We start from the raw sequence: 18,960 nt of genomic DNA, 5'->3' as shown, positions 1-18,960 counted from the left end.
TCTTGAAGAATAAAACAGCCTCTGCAGGAAGCGTGAGTTTCTTGCCCTTTGCCTGAGTCACTTAAACTTCCACTGGGCACACAGGACAAAGCAGGTGTCAGGTCATGGCACTGCCCGTATGGGTCCACAGCCTCCTGACCTGGGGCAGCTGGGCTAAATCCCATGGGCGAGGGAGGAAGACACCAAAAACATTCCCTCTGGATGGGAAAGCAGCATTAGGCACCAAGAAAATGGGTAAGGAAGATGAAGGAAGCTCACATACATCAGCATGACAGTTTGCACATTTTATTATGATATATAAATTTTGTCTTTTTAAATTACTCTCTATGAGTTGAACAGGAAGGGATTATTGTGGAGATGGGGAATATACAAAAATAAAAGGATATTGAGAACTACTGCATCACCACATATACAACAGTCAAGTACTTCACAAGCACTTAGAGAATCAGACTTACAAAAATAAAAATATGACACATCCTTCTGCATTTCCACCAGTAATATGTTCTCCCTTCTCTAACCCTCAAACATCTTTCAACCCCATCTTCAGGTCACGATTCACATGGCAGGATACTTTGCTCATTTTCTTGGCCATCACAGTATCTGAAGAGGAATGAGTGCCTCCCAAGACATCAAATACAATGGTTTTTGGTGAGCTGCAGGGGATATGTTCAGAACTTGTGAGTGATGGGGTAATCCTCAGGGAGCAGACTATCTGGCAGTAGAAATGTGAATATCCCACACCAAGATCCATCATTATAACTTGTTCCCCTTTCTGTACACAGGCACAGCTCTGCACAGAGTCCCCTGCAAGCCTGAGGAACGCTGAGGTCCGCTGACTTCAGTGGGACTGAGTGACTGTGACAGAGGATGGACCTGACTTTGTTTCAGCTCTAAAGAAGGCAAGGATGCCCTTCCCTGCAGGGAAGGAAAAAAAGGCAAGTTAAAGTACAATGGCTAAGTATCCTAGCTCACAGTGCTCACACACAGAACCACTCACATCTACCTCAGATTCACACAGCCTTCAGTCCTCAGTTTGCTCTGCAAAGACTTTCGTTCATTAACCTTCCAGTGACCCTTCCTTTTTTTTTTTTTTTTTGTAAGACTCACTCAACATAAATAGTAAATAGCATTCACTTCTCTGACCAGCAGTTCACTCAAACACTGCTATCAACACCCAAACCTCATTTTCATCATTCCCAGAAAGTCTGCACCTAGGGTGCGAATATGTTTCACATTGAGAAAAGTAGAGCTGGCTTAGGAAGAAAGAAAAATGGAAAGAAAATAGAAAAACATGAAAGAAACCGTAAACTGTTTTGGTCAAAATTGTTCTCTGCATTTGTGCAAAGTATTATGCAGATTCTTGAAGTTCAATATTTAGCTAGGGTTCCCCCTTTTTGGCCCCAATGCAATGACAGCAATGCAGGCAGACCAGATACTAGCATACTCTGTTGCATTTAGGGGTAAAACCATCACAGGCATGAAGGGGATACAGGGTAAACCCCTCACTTTTCAGAGAGTGACCTTCTGAAATGTTCTGTTCTGATGTAAAACTGCACATGAGACACTCCTCCCCCCAAAAAAAGCACAGAAAATAAAAATAAAAATAATTAAAAAAATAATAAAACAAAAAAGAAAACCAAAACCCAGAAGCCTTGTGAGAAAGATTCTGATCCCAAAATAACTATTGGTGGAAAATAATTTTTAAAGGCAGAATGTGATTTACCCACCAAGCATGCAGGGCTGTGGGCAACGGGCATGTTAGGATCCTGGGGAGAAATCATGTAGTCACAGTCCCAGCTGCTCAGGAAATTCACCTTTCTGAGCAGCATTTTCCATGGGCTAGATCTATCATTTGTATCTTTGAGAAAACACACCTGAACAAAGATCTGTTGGTTGGGATAAATAATGCTCCATTTAAAAGAAAAGGACCTCGCTAGTGGAACTAATCGTTTCTTCTAGACGCACAAAACTGAAGTAAAGTTCAGTGCTTTACTGAAGTAAAGCACTTGGTGCCTGGGAGCGGTTTATTGGCAACATGCACCCAAAACTCAATTTCTGGTGTTTGAGCAAAACAAAACAAAAATAATAATAATAATAATCAGCACTCACAAATTCAGAGCAAGATGACTTTTGTCTCTTACCACTCCCTCACCCAGGAGCAATAAGGACAGAGGGTGGGCAGGCAGGGTGGGATCCATGCCCATTGTGGTTTTGCACAGAAGAACAAAGTCTCTTTCCACTGCCAGCTTTCACGGAGAAGAAAAGCAGCTTGTGATGGGCCCGACGGAGACACCATCTAAGATGGTATTTTTGAAAAATTCCTACGGGCACTTTTTTGGCAATATCACAGTTTTGGATGTGGCCCATGGTGGTAGCCCACCACAGCCTGTCCCTGGCTATGCAGCTCAGTGTGTTTGGTAGCCTAGAAACCCAAGCTGCCTGCTGGCTTTTTTTTCCTGGCATGGCAGGACCAAAAAAAACTGCTTAAGCTCAAAGGAGTGGGAGCTTGTTAGGTCATTCCTAGTCTATTTGCAGAGAAAACAAAGTGTAAGGCTTCAAAGCAGCCTGGGAGGGTGGGGACCCTGCACTGCCAAGGATGCAGCCCTCCCCTGCACCTTCCTGGGGGCCACGTCCACCCGTGAGACGTTGCCTTAGCAGCCCCTGTCCCTGTGGGGTCAAAGACCAGGCTGTGGTGGATATAAACCCACTGGATTTGTATTTGCACACTAGCTTTTTAATTTTCCTTTTCCATTGCAGCCAGTGTTGAGGAATCAGAACAGCAGACAAAGCAGGTAGAAGACTGCAGTTGGCCAGTATAAAAAAGATCATGAGATTAACCTGGTACATTGGCTCTGTCACGTACAGGACAGGAAGAACTTGCAGAAAAGCTGAAGCCAGGTCTGTCATGCAAAATAAATACATGGCAGAATTCCTGAAAGTGCGGGGATGACTGTGTGGGACTCGTCTGCTTGGGAAGGCCCATGGCTTGGCAGGCCTCTCACTGTGACCCAAGGAGACAGACCTTTGGGGAAAACCTGCCCTGCTCAAAGATCAGAAACTGCAGCTTTGTGCTTGGAGCAAGGGACTAATTCAACTGTTAGCAGCAGAAAAGCCTGATGGATGGTCAGAGTAAGGAGTCTCAGGCAATCCTTCAGCTTGGAGGCCCATGGCACGGGTTGCTTCAGGAATTGATCCCCATGGGGGCAGATGTTGCTTTTCTGGGCTTTTTTGCTGATGGTGAGTGACAGCAAAATCTGACCAGTAACAAATACAATCCTCCTTTCTGTGTTGCTGAAAATAATTTTGCAGTAGGTGGAAGCCTTGGAAATCCTATGAGACATTTCTCCCTACCCACATCTAACTCCCAGACAGAGGCAGAGCTCACCACTACCATATAATACACGTTTCAGTACTGTTGATGCTTCAATTGTCAGGATTGTTGTATATAAAGACTTTATATTTACCTTTGGTTAAACACAAAAAAAAAAAAAGAAAAAAAGTGCTTCACTTTAAACAAGAGAACTCTGTTTCATAAAGGTCACAGTTCTGGTCACACCTACCATTTGCCTTTTGAAATTGATGGAAAAAAGTATCTTTGTAGGTCACCATTTTTCTTAAAGTTTGTCAGACTGTTTTTTGTGGGATTTTTTTTAAATCTCTGTGGGTTTGTGCGTCAACTGTTCTGGGCAATCAGCTGTGTCTTGTTGACACTGTTAATAGGTTTTCTGACTTGGCTTCTTAGCTGCATTCTGAAATAACTCAATCAGACTTGCAGCAAGTCAGAAAAAAATGGAAAGTTTAGAAGAATGAACACTGGAAATTAATTTCCAGATCTATGTGGTTATTTTCTAAGTCTGGGCTCTTCTGAGCAGCATGCAAAAATTCTTGGTATGATTTTTGGAGACAATTCCATACCATTTTCAAAGGTTATATGTCTGTAGGAATCCAGGCTCCTGCAGCTTTTCAGCAAGCTAACGAAGTGAAGAGATACTGGGAGATGTGATTCATGAGTGGGAATGGTTTACCTTAGGATGGCTGTAGTGACTCTTGTTATCTCTGGGCTTCTTGATCCTGTTGCAGGGACAGCCCAGCTGTTTGTGAAATACCTGTTTAATTGCTACAACCTGGCTGATCAAGAAAATCCTGCACAGATTTTGCCTCTTCAATACTTCAGGCTCTACACAGAGACAGTCTGGATGCTTCTCCACAGTCAGGTAAGCTGTCCATGACACAGGTATGGAAACTACTGAGAAGGTGAGAAAAACCTTGCTCTTGAGTTAACCCTGCACCAGCTTTTTTAAAGCTAGATAACATTTTGCTGTGCTATGCTCCTCTCTGCAATATCCTGAAACTCAAAGGGTTGTGAGTGCATAAAGATCCCTGTAAATTGGGTATTAGGTAAAACAAACAGCATGGCAACATTTGGGCTGCCAGTACTTCTGAAAAAGGGCTCCTAAGCCCCTTGGGCACTTTTAGAAAACAGCCCCATAGCTATTCAGTTTCCTTAGTCTCCCCTGCATCCTTGTGGCTAGGCTGGGGTCGCAGAAGAGGTGGCTGTGGGTCAGGGTAGGCCTTCCTCCCATCACCTGCTTGTGCCATGCCTTGTTATAGTATGTAAACAGCTAGCTGCTGGCAAGAGCACTGTGCACCTGCTTTCCTCCTCTTTTTCTTGGTGACAGTCCCCACTCCCACAAGCAAGTTAGGCCTGATATTCTTGCAGTGGTACGATATTGCAGCTATCTCCCAGGTAAGCTGTTGGATGCAGGATGTGAAGTATTGACACAAATATCTTCCTCTGCATTTAAACTCCAAGAGACTGGGCTTGGTGTGTGCTGGGCAGGCCGGATGCTGACTCTGCAGTTGGTCTTTTCTGAAGAAGACCAAAATAGCTCTGAAGTGAGTCTTGCCTATGTGCTAGACAAGACCTTCAGAGATCACAAGGCAGCACTCTGCTATGGGTAATAGGGTCCTTAGTCATCTTGATTTCATCTAAGCACAAGTCAAAAATAGATATGCTTGGAAAAAATAAAATAAAATAAAATCCAGATCACGAATGTCAGGAACGTCGCAAAATGCAAGCCAGCCTTCCACTGATCAAAACCATCCCATGCCCTGCAAGCCTCCTCCCAGCCAGTTCATCCTCACCCAAGATGACGTTTTCTCCAGCCATTAATATTTAGTCGTCATCAGTGAGGGCCCAACCAGAGACCCAGCAAAGGCCACAGCCTCCTTGAGGTCACAAGGTTGCCAGCGGCAGGGTGGATCAGAGGGTCTCGCTGTAGATGACACACGGGCTGGTTTCCTCGCAAAGTTCCAGCTGCACGCTGGAAGAAAACCAGCGCTTGGCACAGCCCAGGCTGTAGTTGAGGGTGGTCCGGTAAATGTTCTTGGCACGCTTAGGAAAAATGATGGTCGTGCTCTGAAACCTCAGTGGCTTCTGGCGAGGCTCGAAGATCAGCTGGGACTTGTAGTTCCGCCAGGTGCAGTTGGGTGCAGCGATGACGGTCTCGCTGTAGGTGGTGACAGTGGGGATGGGGCCGTAGAAGATGTCATCCCGGTAATGCTTCTCAGAGTCGTACTTCACCTCAGAATTGCACCTAGAGAGGACAGCAAGGTGTCATGAGCACACACCAGGCAGCAAAGGAGAGGATACGCAGGACTCCTCTAACCATATGGAGCTGGGAATATCTGGGACCTCTTAGTGCACAGACACTGGAACCGATGCAAACCCTACAACCCAAAGCAGAGAGCCAAGAAAACTCCTTCCTGATGGAGCATCTTGGTGGAATCCCACCTTGCTGGGAAGCTATCTCAACATTTCTGCAGTGCATGTTCACAGAGGACATAGCCTGCCCGTGTGTGCCAGGACAGAAAGGACCTTGTTGCACAGGCTCCAGGCAGCTGCTGCTTCCTCTGTCTTCCTCCATGGGCCCACTGGGACATCAGCTCAATCCTGAGAGCTATGCTGGAGGTAAATGTCCCATTGGGGTCAGGGGGCATCTAACTTCCCTGCACAACACACCTGCTGCTGCTTTCACAGTCCCTGCTGTCTATGCAAGCTCTGTTTCAGCAGGAAAATAATGCCATAAATAAGGTTTTCATGGGTGGCAGAAACAAAGTGTAACAGACACTTGTTGTCACAGTTGTATGTTTGTCCTTTTTTTTTTTTTCCTCTTTATATTGCCTTGCCATCAGAACACAACGAGAAACCCAAGCTAGCCAAAATCAGGGCACTGGGAGGTGAGGGGTGAGGCTGCTTATTGGGGCCTTCAGAAAATACAGGCAGTGGTCAAATAGCTGATAAAGCAAAGAGGTGCTGTGGGCTGTGGCTGACAAGGATCCACGCTGTTGGGCTCCAAAGAAGTGGCAATGATCAAAGCTATCAGATGAAGAACCCCTAGAATGCAGGATGTCGCTGCCCTGCATGTTCTGTGCTGGCCTCCAGGAGGGATGGATGGAAACCAAGCCAAATAAAGTGCTCTTGCTAGAATCTCTGGTCATGAGGAACTGCAGGGCTTTCAGTTGTTTTCCCCACTCCCCAAACGCTCCTCTGGCAATCAGCAGCCAAGGAATGTGCAGTTCCACGTAAAAAAGATTAAAAGCTGGGTGTGTGCTTGTCATTACCTCCACCCGGAGGGGGGCTGACTGATTGTGCACTGCATGTAATCCGAGCTGCTGTAATGTATTTTGCACAGCTAGGGTGTAAGCAAGTCATTCAGCGCACATAAAACAAGACTCCGATGTAATCACCATAAAACCATGCCCGCCGGCAGTTCCTCAGCAAGCAGAGATTTACTGGGGTACATTTCCAGAGAGACGTTCGCATAGGTTGTGCGGGGTGGGAACTGGGTTTACAGTCCTCCCACCGTCCGTGCCCCAAGCTGTGTGTAACCGCTCCATGCTGTTTGCAGAGTACATTCCATGCCAAAAGAAGAGCAGGGAACGTTTATCCACAGGCCACTGCCTGCAGTCCCACGGGAGGTCAGAACACCTCGATTGCTGGCTTGAGGAACCACCCCGGCATGAGGAGGATAATTCTCTGTGAGCTAGGCTAATGTCGGTTTCTCTGCTGCAAGGGCTAACAAAAACAGGTGCCAAATATAATGATGTTGCTTCTTCTGAGGATACAAGTCAGCAGGCAACAGGATGAAGACCACTAGGTTGCTTAGTACAGGCTGGCAAGCCTACAGATGGTAACAGTTTTCTCTCATAGCCTTGGAAATGAGCTGGCCTTGGAAGTAAAGTCGTCTTCTCCTACATCCTCCTCCTAGTTCTTGCCTAGTTGCCTCCACTTCTGCTGCTATCAGTGTCTTTAATTCAGGCATTACCCTCCTACCTGTCCCTCCCTCCCTTTCCATCAAAATAACCATGACTCCCATTTTTAAACACATTTATTATATTTTTTTCAGAAGAAAAAGAAAAAGGAAAAGGACAGAAATCCCCACCCACCTACCCAATCCCATCTGTACCTAATTTCCTGCACGGGCTCAGGGCTGACTTCAATGCTTTCTCCAAAAAACACAGGGTACATTCGAGGCCTCATCTCCGGCATGGTTGGGTTCAGGAGCAGGTAAGGCATCTGCAGGGAAGAACAGTACAGTGAACGTTGTGACACAATAGATGAGGTTGGCACAGTTTTTAACATGCTGTGGCTAAGAGCTGAGCAGTCAGGAACAGCACGTTCAGTATTGGCAGGGGACACCAGTGCCTCCAGCACTGCTGAACTCGGTCTCCTCTGAGTCCTGCAGGGGACACTGCAGGTGGCAGGCTCTCAGCAATGAGAACACATCGCTGCAGCAGCACTGATTTTAATTGCACACAAGCTAAGCTCGCCTTGCTGATTGTCTCAGCATCATCCAGTTCCCTCTCATAATCCCTGCTCTTTCTAGGTTTGTAGCAAGGCTCCAGGTGAGAGGGGTGCTCATCACAAGGAGGGAGCCACTCCTCCCCATGCAGAAAGCTCAAAGGGGAGGACCACTGTCAAGCTGCCAAACAAACAAACAAAAAGCCTTAGGATGGTTGGCATGGAATGGGACCATTAATCCCTGCCCTTGCACAGACAAACCTCGCGCAGGCCTTGCATTTAAAACACCTCCACCCTCCTGTCTCTGTTTGCAGCTGCCTTCCTGCTCAGAGGACTGATGCGGCGCAGCGAGCTGCCCTCTGGACCCACCAAGACTGACCTTGCTCTGCCCAGCTCACCACCCAGGTAAGTGACTCTGCCCAGACCTCTGGCATTCTCTGTCGCAGTATCTGCTCTTTGAAATTTATCCCTTCCTTTCCTTTCTCACTTCTCATAAGAACTGCAATTCTTTACATGTCATTTTTAACCCTGGTGTTGTTGCCTTCTCTGTTATGAATTATCAGAGCCTCTCATGAGCTAGGTTTTTAGCCAGGACTTCACAGGCAAAACAGGCAAGGTTAGCTGCTTTCTAGACCTGGTTGTAGATGCAAGCTTCAGGTGCTTAAGTGAAGTGGAGTTTTTTAAATGTGGTTTTTAAACTTGTTTGCAATGGTTGGTACATCTGTGTGAGGAGCTGCAACCTGGCTGATGAGTGGAGACAACCTCCTCACTTCAGGGCCCAGAGCGCTTTAGAACTGTCCTGTATAAAATATTTCAGAAATAAATGTTTCCTTGGATCAACCAGAGGGAGGTTCTGCATTACCAAAAAGCAAAACAAAAACTGTTCTTCTGCCTGCGAGCTCTTACAAAGACTCCAAGCATGAAGAAGGGCTCGAAGTCTGATGTAACGCAGAGAAAGGGCCCAAGTCTGCTGACTAAAAGGATGTGGTTCTACTTAAGTGCGTAGTGCTTCTATATGTTTTATACAGACACATAAATAAATGTGTGCTGAGAATAATGTATCCCTTGGAACGATCGAGTGGGGAATGTGGTAGATGAGCTGTTGCTGAAGTCTTCATGCCAGGAGCAGCTGGCTTGTTCCAAGGGATGTTCTCGTTAACCATGCACAAGTGAGCGCAGGGTGAGACACTGGGGCACCCCGTGGCCGCTGCGATGCAGGGAACCAGTTTCAAGCCAGGACTTCTTAATGAATGGAGCTGCTCCAAATCATGCCACTGAAAGTGGGTTCTTAAGATTAATTTCATCCTGCAGTTAATTAGTCTGACAAATTGTCACAGTCCAGCCTAGGCTCCCCTGCCCACCACAAAAATGAATAATCCTGCTTCTCTAGAGTGGAGCGCTCTTAAACATGAGTTCCCACATACAGGGGTCCTGTGTCTGGTGTCTGGACCCAGCCCAGCGGCTAATTAAGCCTAATCCTGGAAAAATGTCACTGTGGGTTTTGGTCCCTGCCACCACTTTTCTGTCAGCAGTGATTTATGGCACACAGGGACATAGGGTCTCTTTAAAGGAGATGGCTGGCAGCCACTGGGCAGGGTTGAAAGGTCTCTAGGTGGCTGAAAAGCTCATGGAGTTTTTTCCACCTTCCACCACACGTTAGCCATATGTGCGCTAGAATCACATTGGTTTTTCATCAGTCTCCTGGTCAGTAAGATCATCTCAGGCCTCATGGTGTCTGCTGAAGGTAGCTGAGGACACAGAGCAATCGGCTTGCTCTTCCCATGCCATTTCCCTCCACCTTCCCCAGCACCTTCTGGCTGGGAGGAATGGGGGCAATCCTGGATCTGTGGCCCTGTTCCTACTGCTGGTGCTGGGTGAGGTGCCTCCCCTTGTGCCCTGCCCTATACAGCATAAAGATCCCCACGATGCTCACCAGGTCAGTCCTCGGCTGCTGTTAACTGGCCAAACTTTGGAGTCCGCTCGACAGTGTCAGCTCACACTAGCTGAGGTCTGGTTTTCTCTGGTGGCTTGGGCTCGCTGCCTTAGGCTAAGGCAAAAAATGTCATTGCTTCATCTGAATTCTCCAAGCCCTTCAATTCTGTGTCCCAAAGCCACAAAGCCGTTTACTCTTTCCATACTGAAATATCCCTGCACTTTACTAGTGTGTTAAATTGTAAGGTAAAATGGCCAGCCACTCTTCGTGACTGAGTGCTTCTAATCCGCTGCCAAAAAAGGACAATATTTGTACAAGGGATGAGGGGAAAAAAATGGGGAAATTTGTATGGGGGGAGGAAAATGTGTTCCCTCTCCCTAGCAAACACTGGCTAAAAGGCAAAGTTCATTCCTGGATTGCTTTCAACACTCTTTACAGAGAAGGGCAAGGGCAGCCTTTCTGGTTGTAAATAAAGCCCTTTCCTTCAGAAATGTGAATTGTTTAGATCCAACAAGCCTTACTTCATAAGGGTGCAAATCTCTTGCTTTTAACAGCCTGCAAACATCCTGTGCTCTTTCTAAAGACATCTTGTGCATGAGAAGAGGTTCATTTGGGTGTTGGAATCAAACCCCATGTGCACATGCATTCGTGGGCTCTGCTGAAGGCAGGCAAACTGCTCTCTTGGGGGATCACCTGCAAAGAGACGCAGATTGTCTCAAGTGGTGAAGGCAGAAGGGCCGGAGATATGTATCCCTCATACAGGAGATTTTCTTTCCTATATAAAAGAGCCTGGGCTACAGCTGATGTTTCATCCATGAAGCTGTTCTGGTGTCAGACAAACATGCATGCCTGTTTCTATTTGCGCCTTTTCCATAGGGAAAGTTGTGAACAGTTGTGGATTAAGCTGCTTTTCAGCTCCAGACTAGCTTGCTAGAACACCAAATAATGAAGCTGGAAGGGCGGTAACCATGACCGTCCTTGCTGGATTAACACAAGAGAAATCCAGATCTCCTGAGAGCTCTGCAGAGGGTGTTTGTAAAGTGCTGTTTTAAAGAAACAATTTTAAAGAAGCAACTTCAGTGCTCCCAGGCAAACAAACCTTCCCACTTCTTGCTAACATATGCTGACAGTAAGCATGCTCTGAACACCCCTGGAGACAAGGATGCAGGAGGCAAGGTCCTTTCTGTGGCTTTGCAGGAATGTTTGTGGGCATCTGGCCCCCAGCGTTTGTAAAGGAACGGGTTCTGCAGACTGCTGTGTGCCAGGGGTGCTGCTCTGCCAGAATGTGGGGACAGAGTGCAGGAAGGAATGAAGGATCTCATGCTTGACTGCAATCTATCAATCAAAAAGTTGCCACTGCATTTGGTGAGAGCAGGATTTGCTTCTCTCCATGTTAGTTCTGGCATACATATCATACGTGTATGCTGTAAACTAGCATCAACTTCAGACCTGCAGACTAAGCCTGTTAATTTAGAAAGCTTGGACAATTGTGGACATTGATGAGCCGAAGCCAGTGAGTGACTTGTGCCACCCACCAGAGACCATTACAGATTCACGCTCATCTACCACGAGCAGTACCAGCAGCTGCTGCAGGTGGGGAAGTCACCTGGAATTCTGCAGATGGAAGATGTAAATACCTTACAAGGGATGGTCTAAAAATTAAAAATCGTCAGCAAGACCCTGCAGTCTGCTCCCCAAGCAGCTGAGCTGCTTGCACAGGGTGCAAGGGTCAGTAAACAGCGAGCGCAGATTTTACAGAGCAGCAACTAAAAGGCACTTCAGATGACTTTTTGTTTTGCCTCCAGTGATGTTCTGAAATACCTGCTCCTGAATCTCACTTGGAGTCTGGAAGCAAGTAACAGGGCATCCAAGCTTTCCAGATTTGTCTTTGGGGCTAAAATGCCAAATGGTTGACACACGCCAGAAGTTGGCTTTTTGGCAACAGTTTGACAGCAGCTCCTTCCAGTCTATTTTAAGGTAAAAACAAAACAAAAATGTTCTGCCTGTCAAAAAAAAACAAACACCACAAACAAAAACTGATGCAATTCTTTTTCCTTCTGCACAGGAATGGTTGAAAGAACAGAAACACCGGACTGCTGACCTGCCCTGAGAAATGACCATCCTTGGCTCATCTCTAGCAATCATCCAGCAATCCCAAGACACTTCACAATAAGGTGAGTTTCTTTGTATCCCTGTGCAAGCCGTTTAGAGCAGGCTGCCCACAAGTCAAGGTCTGTCTGTTCAAAGAAACCCCAGGACTGCTGCGCTGGAAAGGTATGTCTGGGACTTAATTAATCTGTCCCCAGTAATTAGAGCTGTGTTGCTACTTAGCAGATGCTCAGCACAAAACTGAGCAACTCATCTCACTGAGCAGCTACCATCCTCCACAGCCCAGTAGAAGCCACCACAACCCCGCATCTTTATGCAGGAAGAACATGAGCCTGGGAGTCCAGGAAGGTTGAGGAGGCTGAAGTACAGATTATGCCCTTAGGTGAATGAAAATTAAGCAGTAAATAGGTCAGCATTTTTATTTCCTTTCCAGTACATATTTTTGCCTTAACCAGCGAAGGGTTAAAGTATTATTAAAAAAGTTGAAGTGATTCTTGTTTGGCTGCATTTTTCCCCCTGCCTTAACTCTGATGCCTTTCAGGCATGTAAAGGCCTGGGTAGCTAAGCTCTGCGTTTTTCAAGGAGTATATAAATAAATACACATAAAATCAGTTGCTGAACAGAATTCAACCCACTGCTAATCAAGAGCACTTCCTTTGTGCTGACGTTAGTATTGCAGAGGACTTCTTGCTTTAGGCCTGATGCACAGCCTTCAGCTCCATGTCCCTGCTCTGTACCTGCCAGCAGTGACACCTCAGTGACTTGTTCCTGGGGGTATTCAGACCTCAGAGAACAACAGCAAAGATAATACGGTGGGCAGAATAACCTTCTGTTATCCCTAATAATTAGAATCAGTGGGCTCTGTTAAGATGCTTTTCGTTTGGGGTATTTTTATAAGAATGGAAGCGGAGTTATGGTAAATAACGTGCCATGAAATGGGCCTGCAGTCTACTGGCTGTTCTCGTAGCTGCCACATTCCAGGCAGCAAAGCAAAAAGAAAGGAAGGAAATTAATGTGACTTGAAAAAAATAAACCCCCCAAAAAAAACCTTTTCCCCAGAAAGCGAGACAGACCAGAACTGACTCCTTTAGGTATGGTCATTATGTGGAAGGCACCAGGATTTGGCATTACATCCCTGGGGACTGAAAGGGGAAACGGTTTTCCAAGCATCAGGGATACAAACAGGATACAGCTTCCCAAATTCCCAGCTCCTAACTTCGCTAGGGCATAAGCAAATCTCTCACCACATTTTCCCACTATGGTAACATGTCAGGCCCATGAAAATGTCACTTTACTCAGCTGTTATTTACAGCTGTAATGAAAGATCTGGCTGAGTTATTTGACACACATCTACATTCTCTGCGCTAGCTGATAAGCTGTATTTGTTTTACAGACCATTTATTTTCCCAGTATCTTTATGTATTGCACATTACAAGTAATTTATACCAAAGCCGGATGAGATTTTATTTGGAAGTGATAACAGTAAATGCAGAGCTCAAGTATAAAGCCGGGTTTTATTATTTCAAAGAATTAATCCTTCCTGCCTCTTCTACTTCAAGTGGGAAAAGTATTACTCCACTTATGGTCCAGTGTTAGAGATGCAATAGAAATTAAACAGCTAGAAGACATCACTCTAGCTAGAGCCACATTTTTAGCATAGGTGATGAGAGTCCTATGACTTTTTCCCTGCTTGTCTTTATCACGAACTGCCTGGATCAGGAATACCTGCCTGCCGACCCCACAGCTGCTGCAGAGCACACCAACTTATGTGTACTGACACTACCTTCTCGTTGCTAATTGCACCAGCGATGCAGACTGATGTCCACTGAGAAATTTGCCCATTTCCACTTTACTTGAACAGCATTTGGGGCAAGAGGCACCACACCAACAGTGGATATTGCCTTGCTCTCTGCACAAGCCTGAGGCTTTCCTCAGAGCTGCTGGGACCTACGTGGACTTGGGAAGACGTGTCACCTGCTGCGTGTGTGGGCTATAAGCTGGCTTAGGTTGGGGGTGCTGGGCCTTTCTCTCCAGGTGCTTTCCCTGGAGGGGGTGGCAGGCCTGGAAACACTTTGATGGACACGTTCCTCACCCAGACCCCAGAATACAGCCCCCTTCCTGGAGCTCTTTCAGTGTAGAGCAGGATATGGGCTCTGTGGCCCCAAAAGCTCTTCAATAAGTGGCATTGTCAGGGACATGTGTTTATTGTTGTTATTTTTTTATATCAACAAAAAATCTTACAGGCTTGGCACAGATGCTGACCTGGACTCTATTGATAGGACCATGCCCGTGAAAGCTACACCAAGAGGCAAACTACACTCCTCCTCCACGGTATGTAAGATGAAGCTGGAATCTCTTCCCACCACAGAGGGCAGATTTTGGCACCACACTGTCGTCAAACAGCTCCTGAACGTAAGTAGAAATTCCCTATGTGGGGGCATTCATCTGAACACTGATCCACTGGGGTAGTCCCACAGAAGTCAGTACACGGTGAGGCTGGTTGAATTCATAAATATTTAATCTTTCAAATGAAAAGGAACTCATTGCAGTAGCAGCAGCATTGGGAGGATACAAGAAGTATGCTGCTTCGAGAAGGCACGATGCATAGTTTTGCAGATGAACGTGGTCCTGATCTCTTCTGGTATCCATTAGGAGTGATGCCATCAGATGCCAAGTCTTTATTTTAGTGCAGCACTAGAAAGAGCTCAAAATCAGTCCTTCTAGCCTAAAACTGTATCACAGGGCAACAACAAGAAGGAAAACTATAAGCAGATCTGGCTATCTTGATGCCATTTCACTCCCTACCCTTCCAGCAACTGCTTCTTTGTGTGTATTATTAGACATTTATTCCATGGTATGTGTGTTCCCCTTGCCCAAGCATTACAGGAAAAGCCTAGGGAATTCAGTAACCCAAGACGAAAGATCAATTTAATCATGTTTCAGATTTAAAAGGCAAAACTAGGTCAAAGTTACCTTCTATTTTCATTAGGATATTTGCACTTTAGCACAAAACAACTGACAAATTCCCCACATAGACTTTACTTGAAGAAATAAAAGTAAATTCCTCCTGCACTGCAAGTAAAATTAAAAAAAAGTCCCTAAATGGTGTTGAACTTGTGGTATTTATGACTCTGGTCCTAAATTGCCTTTCATATTTTCTTGGATCCCAAAGCTGTAGCCAAATTGGCTGGTTAAATGTGAATAAATGGTGCATTGTCTTTGAAACAAAGTCGTGCTTATTAAAGAGAAAAGAGTTTACTTTTTCAGAATCAGTTAATGACACAAAGCAGGGAGAGCATGGATTTTACACACACAAAAGTTTTCGATAAGGGCTTCCAATCTCATTTTGTTCTGTATAAAAAGAGCTATCCTAGAGCAGAAAAATTCAATATATTTGTCAAGTTGGAGCAAAATAGCTGACTGCAAAAGAACGCAACTGGGTTCAGACTGGTGGTTTTGATAGGTCTGCAGCAAGGAATGGTAGGAAATCCTTCCCCCAGATCTGGAATGTTGTTTTGTTCACCTGACAGCAATTTATTGTAACTGTACATACTAGAGTTTTGGCCATTAGTGAGCTTCCATATGGTTCTATAGTATTACAGCACCACGAGTGGTGACTGCATTCCTGGTTTTGTCACGTTTATAAGCAAAACAAACACTAGCATAATAAGCAATTAAAAAAGCATGTGTTGGTGTGCAAATAGCTGCAATTATTGATTTGCCAATTCTGCACGCTCTGATGAACAGCAGAGTAGTGGAGTTAAACAGAAGCACATTCATGGATTGCATAATTGCTCATAGATCTGCAAGTCCTTGTTAAATGGTAAGGTTAAAGCTAATTAGACACTGAAATTTAGAAGTACAAAGCAAGCAATGCTCTCTGTATTTTTCCTGTTTTCTTAATAGCAGCTGCAAGTACAGTATTTGCAGGCTGTAAGTGAGAAGTGAAAAATCTCTGTGCAGTCAAGTGGAGTGAGAACTCCAGCCTGGTTCTTTATTTTGCAAAATACCAAACAGTTTGAGAGCACAGTCCTGCACCACTTCAGATAATACACTCAAATTGACTTCACTGTTCGTACCTATGCAATGTTCTGGACCTACTAAGGGCATGGAAATATCCACAGTATATGAAACCCCTACTCTAACAGCTGGGGCCCAAGGCTACCCATGCTGTTGCAACGTGATATGAAAATCAGAAACATCCACAGTTTTGAGTTACTCTGTAATGTTAAAAATACTAATTTGCAATCAATAAGAAAAGTAACTTGAAAATGCAGTTCTGCTTTACACAAATCACAGGAATAACTTTTTTCCTCCTCTAGGAGCACTAAAACTCTCAATACAAGCAGCTCAAGAGGTAGATTTTTCTTTTATTACGATCTTTCACCTTCAATATCTAAGGGCTTTCTTGAGAGGAGTGGTGGCTGACTGTCACAGTCACTGGAATGGAGGCTGTTATATCCCCATCGTGGAGCTTCACAGACACCTCCACCCCAGCTGTTTTCTGGTCCAGCAAACCTTCATTCATCATCCTCCCACATTTTATTTTACAAATGCACAGCAACAGCTTGATCCTGCCAAATCAGAGGCATGCAAGTAACTCTTTGAACATAAGCCGTCCCATCAAGACAACACACACGCCCAGGCAACAGCAGGTAAGGCTGCGAAGTTGGATCCGCAGTCAGTGGTTGTTAGAGGGTTTGGGATTTTATTTTCATAATTAATCTCACACCCTACCCACCGTACTCTGATGAGATGGAGTCATTGTTCTTGGGGATGGTTTTGGCATGCTTGGGAGTAAAAAGCAGTTTTCAATAAGCTAAAATAGCCTCAGAACTTGAGGAAGAAAATAAGGCTGTGCTAAGTTATTGCAAAGTGTCTCTACTGGGAAGAAGTCTCCGAATTGTCACTAATCCATTGGCAGATAAGTTTACCCCATGGAAAGATTAGTGTTGCAGTTTTTATTCTGCATAGCAGTCAATTAACTGTATTGACTCTATCTACAAAAGCCTTTTATATGTTAGGGAAAAAAATCTGAAAGGTCCCTGGGGACGAACTTTCATCGTTCTTTAAAAACTTCTCCCCCCATCGCTTATGCTCTGAACTTTGAGTTTTATAGAGGCTTTCTATAGCTGAGGGATGGAAATAAAATATAATCAAGCTGAATAACAGTCACAGGAAACCTACCCAAATCCTACCCCACAGCCAGCTGCTTGCCAGGCACCGCATCAGGCTAACCAGAACCTATGGTCCACCACCAGACCAACCCTGTCCGTGCAGCCTCACACCCCAAAACCCTGCTCCAGCAAGGGGCAGGGAGCTTCCCCAGCCCATGTCCCCACACCAACTCCCCGGACAGCCGCCTGTGCCCTGTCCTAACCACCTCTTCCCTCTCTCTTTGCAGCAGGGGCTGCAGCAGACGTGGCCGCACTGCGGGCCCGGAGGAATGCGGGATGCAGGCGCGCAGCCGATGCTGGAGGCAGCCGGCACGGACCTGCGTGTGCTGCAGGAAGGCACCGAAGACCTGGCTTCACTCTCCGGTTTGTTGTCGCTGCTGATGTCCCCCCTCTGCGGTGCCACCACCCCTGAGCACAGCAGAAACCCCCCGGCGGTGCCCCGCAGCCCCGGGGAAGCCGAGGGGGCCCCCAGGCTCCGCGTCCTCGCTGTCCCCCCAGCTCCGCGGCTCTCCCGGCGCTTTTCTCCTTCCCTCCCCTCTCCGGCTCTTACCACTTTGCCGTCCTTGGCTTCTCGCCGGTGCCCCTGGGCCGGGGGGTCCGCACCGCTGCTGCCCCCCCCGGCTCGGCCCTCGCCGGGCGAGAGGGAGTAGAAAGGGGGGCTGGGGCTGGGGGGCAGCCCCGAGTCCGGGCTGTCCAGCAAGCCTTCCCGGCTCTTCTCCTTCAGGCTCTCGTCCATCCCTTGCAGCTGGAGGTGACCTACCATGTCTGGGGGGCAGCGAGGGGGTCGCAGCGGGAGAAAATCCTCCAGCGCCTCCCAAGGAGGGAGGGAGGGAAGGGGAAGAAGGGCGCCCGGGGGCCCCCCGCCCCGAGTCCCGCTGGCCGCCACCAGCCTGCCGGAGCCCGGGCGGGACGGGCTGCCCCGGCTGCCTTCCCCCAGGCGGCTCCCCGGGGCAGGGAGGGTGAGAAGGGAAGAAAAGAGGCGCAATCCCCCGGCCCCACGGAAAGAACCGGGACGCGGCGGAGCCCGGGCCGGCCCCGCCGGCAGGGAGCGCTGGGCGCGGCGGGGGAGCCGAGGCCGGAGGGGCCGCGCTCCGCCGCAAGCTGCTGCCGCCCGCCCGCCGCCTCCCGCCGGCCCATTTATCCGGAGAGGGTGGGAGGGGAGCCGGGGAGCGCCCTCCCCTTTCCCCGGCCCCCCAGCTCTGCCCCGGCCCGACATTTTCAGGCACTTCCCAGGTGGGGAGCGCCACGGCCGCCTCCCGACCCTCTCCCTCTCAAGGCTTCGCCCCCCGAGCAGCCCCCCCCCGCCATCGCGGAGCTGCGATTTCACTACGCTGATTTCGCTCCCTTCAGAGTTTTTCCTCCCTTTAGAGTTTTTCCTTCACTTCTGTCAGGTTTTTTCCTTCACTTCTGTCAGATTTTTACCTCACTTCTGTCAAATTTTTACCTCAGTTCTTTTGCTGCCTTCTGCTCCCTCCTCTCCCCCCCCATCCCTTTGCCCCAGCAGATTTTTCCTTCAGCGTGAAGGCGTGTGGGCATGAGGGAAGAGCTGTTCCCAATGGCCATCGTCCCTCTTCACCTCAGGACAGCTTCAGAGGGGCAGCAGGTGGCCATGGCAGTGCACCCAACGGTGTAGGAGCCCACCATCAGCCTCTCTCTGTCAGCCCAGCCTTCCTGGCTGCCCTTTGGGCTCAGCACAGCCCAAAACATCTCTTTTTGTAGCCAGCTCCATGGCTGCTGGTCCACAACCGCTGAGGAACTGGCCTCAATGTCCCACCATCGTGTGCTTGGGGCCACCCTAAGCACAACAGGAGTCCCAAAGACCATGACAGCCACTAGCAGGGAGGAGCAGGGTGTGCCGGGGCACTGCCAGTGCTGAGGGAACATGGTGTCCATGCAAACCCTCGGGGTTTGGAGAAGCAAGCAGTGGTTAAACAGGT

At 47.4% G+C, this 18,960-nt stretch overlaps 1 protein-coding gene and 1 long non-coding RNA gene across 2 annotated transcripts in view; one reads left to right on the top strand and one right to left on the bottom strand.

Annotated features, from left to right (window-relative positions):
- Positions 1–271: 271 nt before the first annotated feature.
- On the bottom strand, positions 272–18,266 carry RFLNA (refilin A). The gene is made up of 3 exons (XM_027469782.3): positions 17,574–18,266; positions 7,470–7,579; positions 272–5,597 (listed from the first exon to the last, which is right to left on the bottom strand). The coding sequence occupies exons 1-3, from the start codon at positions 18,237–18,239 to the stop codon at positions 5,264–5,266; spliced, it is 1,110 nt and encodes a 369-aa protein (XP_027325583.2). The 5' UTR covers positions 18,240–18,266; the 3' UTR covers positions 272–5,263.
- Positions 8,014–18,960, top strand: part of LOC110352112 (uncharacterized) — a 55,902-nt gene continuing 44,955 nt past the window's right edge. Inside the window, exons 1-5 of the long non-coding RNA XR_011803783.1 lie at positions 8,014–8,209; positions 11,803–11,911; positions 14,090–14,258; positions 16,408–16,501; positions 17,251–17,386. This is a non-coding gene — a long non-coding RNA (uncharacterized lncRNA). The remainder of the gene's footprint in view (positions 8,210–11,802; positions 11,912–14,089; positions 14,259–16,407; positions 16,502–17,250; positions 17,387–18,960) is intronic.

Source organism: Anas platyrhynchos, chromosome 16, assembly GCF_047663525.1.
Source record: "Anas platyrhynchos isolate ZD024472 breed Pekin duck chromosome 16, IASCAAS_PekinDuck_T2T, whole genome shotgun sequence".
In the NCBI taxonomy this organism is placed as follows: domain Eukaryota; kingdom Metazoa; phylum Chordata; class Aves; order Anseriformes; family Anatidae; genus Anas; species Anas platyrhynchos.
Note: the sequence above shows the minus strand (reverse complement) of the source record. Positions and strands in the feature narration are given on the sequence as shown.